The sequence below is a fragment of the Terrapene carolina genome, unplaced genomic scaffold, assembly GCF_002925995.2.
Source record: "Terrapene carolina triunguis isolate 2854851 unplaced genomic scaffold, T_m_triunguis-2.0 Scaffold130, whole genome shotgun sequence".
Taxonomy (NCBI): domain Eukaryota; kingdom Metazoa; phylum Chordata; order Testudines; family Emydidae; genus Terrapene; species Terrapene triunguis.
The window spans coordinates 3,814,685-3,824,773 of NW_020664481.1; the positions used below are offsets into that span (position 1 = coordinate 3,814,685).

Below are 10,089 nucleotides of genomic sequence, written 5' to 3' on the forward strand. Positions count from 1 at the left end.
TCTGAGGAAGAGGAGGAGGAAGTGAGTGGGATGAAGGTTAAAGCCCCGTACTACAGTCCATGGGGTACCCTGGAGTACCATAATGCCATGATTGTGGGGACAGAGTGTTTGGAAGATGGCAGTGCAGGAGTCCGAGTGCTGTATCTCTACCCAACTCACAAGTCCTTGAAGCCTTGTCCATTCTTCTTGGATGGCAAATGCAGATTTAAAGAGAATTGTCGGTAAAAAAGCTTATCTCTGTTGTGTAGTAAGAGGGCAATTAGTGGCAATGTCAGCCAGTGGCAATAACTTCTCACTTGTAAATATCTCACCTTACTTGGTTTTTAAATCAGCTGTAATTTTGCCAAACAACTTTTTATTTGTTTAAAGTGTTGTCATTTTACTGTTCTGTGTCAGTGGGTGTACACTCCTTCAGCTAACCCAGGGAGACAATGGAAAATCCTTAGAGGGAAAAGTACAAGGATTAGTTCTAATATATTGGGTAGCTAAATAAATATTGGCTAAAGAGGAAAAAATAAGATCTACTGTAGGGAAAATAACACATCTTAATAAGAACTTTGCAGTTAGCTAGTGCATTTTATCCTAAAAGATGTGAACCATGTCGTTTTTTTAATGGATTTGTCACTGGCCTGTGAAATGCGGCTGCTTCTGGGGTCGAATGTGACACATGTTTAATAGAATACAATAATGCTATAAAACAGTCTTTTTTTAAGGGCTGGTCTACACTGGGGCGGGGGGATCAATCCAAGATACGCAACTTCAGCTACGCGAATAGCGTAGCTGAAGTCGAAGTATCTTGGATCGAATTACCTGGGGTCCACATGGCGCAGGATCGACGGCCGCGTCTTGCTCTGGTGGAATTCCGGAGTCGACGGTGAGCGCGTTCGGGGAACAACATATCGTGTCTTAACGAGACGCGATATATCGATCCCGGATAAATCGATTGCTACCCGCCGATACGGCAGGTAGTGAACACGTACCGTAAGACACAGTGAAGATAAGTTATGCAGTTGAAACTACTCTAGTGGTAAGATATTCACGATTATTGGTGAGGACAGGGCAGACAATTTGCCCATACTTCCATAAGGGAAGGAAACTTTTTCTAGAATTCCCTTCAGACCAGGGCAGATCTGATTGCTTCTCCCTATATCCCCTGCAGGTTTTCCCATGGGCAAGTGGTATCTGTGGACGAGCTTCATCCATTTCAGGAGCCCAATCTCGGCTCTCTAGAAGTGGGCTCAGCCTGCTTGGCGAAACACCATGATGGAATATGGTATGCTGCAAAAATCACTGGTGAGTCTTGTTTTCTCTGGGTGGGTGTTGAAAGGTGAACAGAAGTACTTCAGTCTTCATTTTAACTAAACTCCTAAGACATAAACAGAGCAAAGGATGGTCTTGTAGGCTAAAGCACAGGACTGGGGGTCTGAGACAACTGAGTTCTCTGCCACAGACTTTGGGTGTGGCTTATGAGGGACCTCAGATGTTGTGATGCTTAATTCATTAAGGTTTGTAAAGTGCTTTGAGATCCTCAAAGGCAGATGATCTTTACGAAAGGGAAACCAGAGAAGGATTTAGGGATGAGAGGGCAGGAAAGTGGTGGCAGGGGTCTAGAGGGAAAGTTGGGGAGACCTGGGAGAAGAGAATAGTAGCAGAATAGAAGACATAGAAATGAAAAAGAGAGAATGAAAGAATCAATACAAACAACTAGACGTTGAGTAAATTGTCCTTTATTTTCCTACCCCCTGTTCAGCTTTGTCCGAATATCATTCCTGATATCTTGTCAAATCCTGAAATTAGATACTTGGAACCACTGGCTCTTGTTTTAATCCAGTTCCAGTTTAAACAAAGCCAGAGAACTTCGCCTGCACACCAGTCACCGAGAGGAGTGTTAGACTGGTGCTTCACTGTGTGTGTGGGGACGTTGGATTTGTTCCTCATGCTTCATCTCAAAGCTGCTGTGAAGTAGCATTTCTTATATTTCCCCAAACCTATCCTCCTTCCCCTGTAAGAACAAACTCTGACTAATGTGCTCAGATGCTGTGAAACACACTGGTACCATTAGAAACTGAAGATAAGTGATGACCCTAGTGCTGTTTACTAGGGCCCTAGCTCTGTGTTTGTATCATGTGGCAGTATCTGATGGTAGCAGTGGGTGATGATGGTTCCGCCTTCCAACAGAAAACCCCAAATAGATGTTCCTGGATCACTCATCCCAGGTGTCGTTCCACTGAAGTCAGTGTGATTAGCTAAGAGGGGATGAACATGGTCCTCTAGTTACATTTCGTACTCCTGGGGGAATTATGCACCAAAAAATTAAAAATTAAAAATTCTTCCCATAATATTTGAAAATTCTACATATTGTATTTGTCAAAATAGCATAATTATGCCAGTTACACTTATTTTCGTAATTTATTTCAAAATATCTGTCAGCAAGTATGTCTGTAACAATACACACACACACACACACACACACACACACACACATTCTGGTAATTGTTTTTTGACAAATAGATTCCTTTCTAGGCATATTCGTACAGAACTTTGTGTAATTCATTTAAATTACAATACAGAACTGTATTTCCTGCACCTGTCAGAAGCAGTGCAAAGGCTTTGGGGGCCAGGGGTAACGGAAGAGCTGAAGGAGGAGCCTAGGAGTGAACCTGGAGGGTGTTGGGTGTGGGTGGGAGGTTTTTCTGGTGGTAGGGGGGGAGGGATTGTTAGGGTATTGGGAAGCCTCCCGCATGCAGATCTTGGCTGACCCCAAGCCTCTCCCATTCAGTCACTGCACCTCCCCTCCTTGTGGGTCTCTGCAGCCCCTGTCCCCAGGCTCAACACTGTCATCCCACTAGCTTCTGAGCTCATGCTCCAGACTGGCACCCTCACTAATCATTCTGAACCCGTCTGTGACTCCCCAGCCAGCCCTGTGTGCTCCACTCTGTCCTAACCTGGCTCTGCGGGCAGGGTGCTGTGATGAACTCTACTCTTGGGGGAATTCTGGGCATAGAACTTTGTATTTTCCCCGCATAAAATACATTTTGCCTTAGTGCTGCAGTTCCTCCTCTTACCCACCAGAGGTCGCTGTGGTACTAGAACAGCCGGCATGAACGCCGCTGGCTGTTATGGCGCCACAGCGGCCTCTGGTGGACAAAAGGCAGAACTGCATCACTTCTTAGGCAAAAGGGTTTTTATGCGGGAAAATACCAAATTATGTGAGACAGATGAAATTCTGCACGTCCGCAGATGCACAGAATTCCCCCAGGAGTAATTTCGTGGAGATTTTCTCATGCAGTCCATTGCTTTTCCTCCCGCAGACATTGACAGTGGTTACTACACAGTGAAGTTTGAGTCATTGCTGCTGAAGGAGGCTGTCGTGGAGGGAGATGGCATCATGCCACCACTGCGAAGCGAGGAAGACTCTTCCTCTCCCGAGTCTGAGGAAGACAACGTGGATGACTCTGGCTATGCTAAAGGTAGACAAGGCAGAGAGTGAACTGCAACTGTCAGTGATCAAAGTCTGCCCTTTAATTCAGGTCCTCTTGGACCATTGCCCAACTTAGTAGAACTTTAACAATGTTTTTTTCCTCTTGTTCTGCTGCAGGAGGAGATGAGAGGACATTAAGTATCATGCATATCACGGTCTCCAGTTAAAATAGCTGTGATGTTTCATGCTAATGATTTTCACTAAGCTGATGCAGATAAATAGCTTCAATGAAAAAGAAACATATTTCAGCCCCAATGGGACTAGAGGGTATACCGGAGTGAAATGGGGTTTGGGAGTAGGAACCCCTGTGTTCTTATTGCAGTTTTGCTGTGTGACTCTGGGCGAGCTACTTATTTACTAAAATAAAGTTTTGAAAATTAAATGAAAAACCAGGAGACTTCAAATTTCCAAAGGAAGTTCCCAGGACATCTGTTCGTCTTACATATTTACATAGCACCCATCACTGTAATACCTGAGCGCCTTGAAATCTTTAATGCACCTCTCCTGTGAGGCAGGGCAGTGCTGTTATCGCCACTGTGCAGGTTCCTCTGGGTGCCTCCGTTCACTAGGTGACTTGCTGAAGGTCACACCGGCAGTCTGGCAGAGCAGGGATCTGGCTCTCCCCAGTCCTGGTTAGTGCCCTAACGACATCATAGAAACAGGGCGTGTCCTGGGAGCCTTAATTTTAGGTAAATAGAGAAAAGGCTCCTCCGTGCCATTGAATCTGTTAGAAGTACGATGGAGGCACAGAATGATGCTCTTCTGCATGCTGAATTCTGTCCTGATGAAGCTGTGAAATCTATCCGGACCCCAGGAGCATGGAAAGGATCTACTAACACTGCTGGATGATTCTGCCTGACTTAGGGGTTTCTGTGTGTAGTAAATAGGGATCTCCCCATGAACCCCAGCATTTAAAACCCTGCTTACTCCTCATGCTCCTCCCCTGGTCTGATGGATTAGGGAGTGGCTGTTCAGTAGGAACTATTGGCGGGGGGGGGGGGCAGAACTGATTGTACTGCAGAGGACTGAAGAAGAGGCTGTGAAGTTGCTTGTGTGGCGGGAGAGGTTGCTGGTTTTTGCAACATTGCTCACAGCGTCACGCCTGCTGAGGTTTTCACTTGGTGCTTTGCTGCCCCAGCCTTACTGCTCAATCTCTGTTTTGTGCTGCAGTGATCGATTCGGGGCCCTTGGAGAATGGGGAAGGGGCTCCAGCTTGCAGTTCCTCCTTTGGTGGCTGGGAGGCCCATACTCGTGGCATCGGCTCCAAACTACTCGCTCAAATGGGATATGAGTTTGGAAAAGGTAAGGGCAGAAGAGTAAAATCCCTGCAGGACTAGGAGCCTGCTTCTTAATCCCAGCCTCACAAAGGGACCAGGGGCTTGTTCCTGCAGAGTCGGGGAATGGGGTAACAGTAAGTCTAATTAGCATTGCTTGGATCAGGCCCAGAATGGGGTATGCATTCAATACTAAATGCAGGATTGCACGTGTGGTGGTGCTGAAAAAATGACCTTGTACGGTTAAGGGATAAAGTCTTAATACCGCTGTTTGGGGGGGGATGCAGGTGTGTGCGTGTTGATGTTCATATTCCGTGATACATCAGTGGAGGGGATTTTAAAGCAATGGCCAAATGATTAAAGCTGTTAGAGTAGAGCTTTAACTATTCAGCTGTCCTGTAGGCCATTAGGTAATGGGGGATCTGGCTCAGGGACTTCTGGCCCCAAACACAGACTTCAAAGCCGGTGGAGCCAGCTTCTAACTCGAGACAACTTGCACTGAAGTTCTGCTGAGCCCAGTGGGCTTGGGAAGCCAGCCTGCTGCCCATGCTTGCCTCCTGTTCTTGTGGAGTGACTGAACCTGTTTTTGAAAGGGAATGTCTTCTCTGCTCAAGGAAGTGACAGTGCAAATCTAAGCCTGGCTTCACTGCAACACCTCAGCTGCATGACCCTGTTCTGTATCATTGAGGTTCTTGTGTGTGTAACAGTGTGGATCAGGTGTGTATGGGGGAAGGTGCATCTTATGTCTTGTCACTCAGCAGTGAACCTTACCATCAAGTATATAGTCCAACACTGCTCCCGTTGACTTCAAGGGTAGCAGCAGTGAGCCCCAACAGACTGTTTTCTGTTGCTCTGAGCCTGATAGCTGTGCAGAGGTGGAATGGGAGGAATCATTGGTGTATGGAAAGACTCTACTGTTAGAATTTGGCTTCTATCTGGTGCCCTTCTTCCTCCCTCAGGTTTGGGGAAGAACGCTGAGGGCCGAGTGGAGCCAGTGCAAGCCATAGTGCTGCCTAAAGGGAAGTCCCTTGACCAATGTGCTGAGATCCTTCAGAAGAAGCAGCTGGATCCAGCTAAGTCAAGGAAACGGCGAGTGAAGGCAAACCATGCTGGCCGTCCTTCTGCAGGGAGCCGCAAGCCCCCCCGCAATGTCTTTGACTTTCTGAATGAGAAGCTTCAGGGGAAGGGCTCTGGGGAGCAGGATGGAGGAATGACACCAGTGGAGAGAAACAACAAGGAGATCTACCACGCCAGTAAGAGCACCAAGAAGGCCCTCAGTGTCCGCCTCTTCCAGACAATGGAGAAGATTGACCAAACGCAGAAGACCATCAGGGGAATCCAGGAGGCCCTGGCACGCAATGTTGGACGGTATGGGGAAGTCCCTGGTTGAGGTTCCAGAATGATTTTGGGTGGCCTGTTGTTTAGGCTGGGGGCCGATCATGCAGGTGATGGGAGCTGAAGGTGAAAAGTTGGATTGTGTTATTTTTAATGTAACAGTTTTGAAGGGGACCCAGAATGGGGACTCCGGTATGGTCTAGAAATACCTAGTCCTGCCATGAGTGCAGGGGACTGGACTAGATGACCTCTCGAGGTCCCTTCCAGTCCTATGGATTCTATGAGGTGGCTGTCTGTAGGAGAAGAGCTAAGCTTAGACTAAGGTGTTTGTCACTGTTCCTACTCTAACCACTGGCATGGGAGGAGGCCTAGAATAAAGTGGTAGGCAAAAGCTTCCAAACCATGACTTGGACCAGATTGTGTCTCTGATTGCTGCCTTGAGAAGGCAAGGACCCCTGGGCCAGAATTCAAATCGAGGAAGGAGGAGAACCCTCCAGAGTCCTGCAGAATTTTCTCTTCATTTTTTTACACTGATCGGGGCCATCCTTGTAGCATTTCTGTGATGAGTACTATGGCAAGAACAATCGCAGTTCTCTGGCTCTTGTTTTGCTTGATATCTGACACTTCATGGCTCCCAGCGGGTCATTTACATCCACCCACTGCTGAGACTGGGATTCCTAGCAGTAAAATGGAGATGTTAACGAGGAGCCTTTGTTCTTAACATGCTAGATATCCTTAATGTGCCTGTCTTCTGCTTTCAGGCACAGTATTGCCACGGCCCAGCTGGAGGAGAAACTAGCTGGTGCCCACAGGGAGCTGGGGCAGCTGCGGGCCCAGGAGGCCAGCCTGCAGCAGGAGCAGAAGAAAGCCGAGACACACAAGAAAATGACTGAGTTCTAGTCTCCAAGGAAAGGTGTTGATGTGATGTACTGGTTTTCATTATGTCTGAGCCAGCACTCAGTGCGTTGGAACCGGGATGGGCTGTGCCATCACCTCTGGGTCTTGGGCAACCCAGCTGTGAAACTGGGGTGAAAAGCAGCAGTTCTCCATAAAAACAGATGCTGTCTGAGCTGAGCATTCCTGGGCGGGGGAGCGAGTACTTGTTCACTCCTGAAGGTGTTCAGAAGACCCAAGCTGCTTACACTGACCTGCTATACAAAAAGGCCCCTGCACCTTGCTTTTGTTCCCTTTTCCCAGTTATCACCATGGTAGTTCTCTCCATCCAGAGAGTCTATAGCCACCCGGGTGATACCATGGTTGTCCACAGATCAGCTGGTGGGAAGAGCCAGGGGAGCCCCATGGCCTGTCACTCTGCCTTGGAGACTCAGTGGGTTGTGCGTCTGCGTGTTTATCCACTAGGCTGGGAACTGAGTCCCAAACACATTCCAGCACTGCAGAAAAGACGGTCTGGTTTTGGTGAAAACCAGGGCAGGTCACTTCAGCTATCAGCGTCCCTCTGTCCTTGGCTCTGGGCGTCGCTCAGGGACACAGGAGTCAATGCTGGGTTTGTCCCTACTAGTTCTGATGTTGCTGTGATATTTAGAGTAGCTCTTTAAAGCGCCAGCACACGGAACAGAAAGAGAAGAGGCAGGGCAGTGTTCAGTTCTGAGATCCCCAGGCCTTGCACTATTGCCAGCTGACTGCAAAAGTATTACTGGGTCCCAACCTTGTACAAAAGGTTTAGGCTTCCCTGTTAAGTCAGCCTGCATGCTAATGGTGACGATATGGTATGCTGCCCCATTCCATAGCACAGCACTGAGGGCCAGAGTTAGGGGAATGTGGTAACCACATAAACAGCTAAGTACATAACAGGTCAGCTACATACCTGCCGGCCAGGAACAATACCACAGTCAGCCTTTTGCTTTCACTCTGGCTGCTTTGAGTTTTTCTGCTCTAGATATCTGTGTGAACAAGTAGGTTCTCCTTGTTATGAAACATCACAGAACTGTACAAAACGACCCGAGGTCCAGGTGTATCCACCACACATAGCTATCCCTGTGAAAGAGCTCATGCAATCCTGGAGGCAGGAGAGCTGAGCAGACTCTCCTGCCCTGCAGTGGGTACAGACAATCTCAGGCAGTTGAAAATCTCCCAGCCAGGTTCTGTCAGTGGTGGCTGGTTCTTGCTGTAGAGGAGGTGTTGATTCTGTCAGGCATTCTGTGTTAGGCAGTGGCCTATACATTTGAGTATTTTTCTGTGCATCTTTATTTTCTGATTCTGTAATTTTTGCAGGTGTCTTGAGAAAACACTTTTTTTTTTTAAAGTAAAAGATATCCGACCCCTTTTATCTTAGAAGAGACTTGTTTTGCCTTTTTATCTCCACCTCTCAGATGCCTTTGAAGGATTACAGAGCTGTCAACCTCAAGGGTCACAGTCACAAGAGCGGGAGACAGTGCTTCCTTGGCTACAGGTCAGGGCAATTGAATTCACTGCCGGGATGATTAAAATGACCACAGCTTTCACAGCCTCAGACCGAGGTGTGGAAGTTCCCCCCTGTGATTTTAAGAGTAGCAAAGGAGACAGAAAAGGAAGTGAGGGCAAGAACGAGAGAGAGAAAATACATTAAAAAAAAACACGCTAAATTCTTGGCTACTTTAGGGATGCGGGAAGAAAATTAGATCTTTCGTGATTGTCCTTTCCTGAGAAGCACTCGATCCTACAGCAATGGGCACTATCATAAGACCCTAAACAGGAGCTGAAGTTTCATCTCTTCTGTTTACAGTGTAAATGAAGGTGATGTGGATTTTGTCTTGAACACATCAGTATCCTTCCAAGCCTGCAACTAATCAGCACCAACACCACAAGGATTGTCATTCTGTGACTAAGTATGGGTCTTCTCTCTGCATTGGGTTAATGCAAAGCTGGTTTGGGGTGGGAAATGGGAGACAGGTGGTGAAGAAGGTTAATGCACTTAGCTCCCAAGTACAGTTAGTGGTCTCATACGAGTGCTCTTTGTGACAATTTGTGATAAGATTAACAGCTCCACATGGCTATCTGTCTCTGAGAGATCCGGTACTGGAAAAGCATGTCAGGGTGGAGGAGTCTTGCACAGGAGCTTCTTATCTTTTGCCAATATTCATGTGCATGCCATCTTTTATTTATTTATTTTGCAAGAGTGGGCATGTTAGTTCCATTGTCCAATAAGCATAACTGCATTTTGAGTCCCTTGAATTTTCTCAGTGGTTTCAGTTGCCTCCTCACGTACTGTCCTAAACAGTTTCACCTTGAGACGGTTGCATGTCAGTGGTGGATAAAGCAATCTCTGTAAAGCATTTTGTGATCCTTCACAATGAACAGTACTATATCAAAAGGTAACTTATTCTTTCACTATATTCATCTACAAAACAAATCAAGCAAACTCCTACAGGTGTTATATGCTCCTGGGGGGATTCTGCGCCACTGCGCAATGCAGAATTTTGCAGAAATTAACCTTGTGCCTGCAGAATTCCTCCCCCCCCCCCAAAAAAAATGGGCTGCAGTGCTGCCGGCCGCCACTAGGGGATGCTGATCCTGGCAGAGCCCAGCTCACACATAAAAGACACTGCCAGGGGGTAGGGGAGGAGGAGGGGAAGAGTAGAGAGTTCCTAGTAGCTGCAGTTCCCAGCACGCACTGAGGGAAGGAGAGGGCAGCATGCAGGAAACTCCACACAAGCCTGGGACCCAGCATCAGGCTGTTTCTCCCTCAGGATCCATGGGCTCTGATGGGAGGGGGCGGGTGTCTGGGCTCTGGGGGGGCAGGAGATGGATGTCTGGGCTGAGGTGGGCCCACAACTGGGCTCTGAGGGGTAGCGGGTGGGTGTCAAGGTGGGTGGGGTCCCATGGCTGGGCTCTGGGGCGGGGAGGGGAGAAGGGGAAGGGATAGCTGGGCTCGGGGGGACCTCATAGCTGGGCTCAGGGAGGGTACGGGGTTCAGGTGTATTGGCTGGCGGGGGGCCTGCAACTGGGCTCTGGGAGAGAGGGGTTGTGGGTGTCAGACATACTTACTGACAGGTATTCTGA

The 10,089-nt window shown here is 47.9% G+C and overlaps 1 protein-coding gene across 1 annotated transcript; it reads left to right on the forward strand.

Moving 5' to 3' along the window:
• Positions 1-6: 6 nt before the first annotated feature.
• Positions 7-9,649, forward strand: ZGPAT (zinc finger CCCH-type and G-patch domain containing). The gene is made up of 7 exons (XM_029911816.1): positions 7-221; positions 1,160-1,293; positions 3,312-3,470; positions 4,652-4,783; positions 5,715-6,123; positions 6,852-7,003; positions 8,813-9,649. The coding sequence occupies exons 1-6, from the start codon at positions 31-33 to the stop codon at positions 6,988-6,990; spliced, it is 1,164 nt and encodes a 387-aa protein (XP_029767676.1). The 5' UTR covers positions 7-30; the 3' UTR covers positions 6,991-7,003; positions 8,813-9,649.
• The last annotated feature ends 440 nt before the right edge of the window (positions 9,650-10,089 follow it).

Excerpts from the sequence above, each read along its gene's own strand:
- ZGPAT (XM_029911816.1), top strand. The coding sequence starts at position 31 with ATGAAGGTTAAAGCCCCGTACTACAGTCCATGGGGTACCCTGGAGTAC. Across the intron at positions 222-1,159 it reads AGATTTAAAGAGAATTGTCG|GTTTTCCCATGGGCAAGTGG; the intron begins GTAAAAAAGCTT and ends TATCCCCTGCAG. Across the intron at positions 1,294-3,311 it reads GTATGCTGCAAAAATCACTG|ACATTGACAGTGGTTACTAC; the intron begins GTGAGTCTTGTT and ends TTCCTCCCGCAG.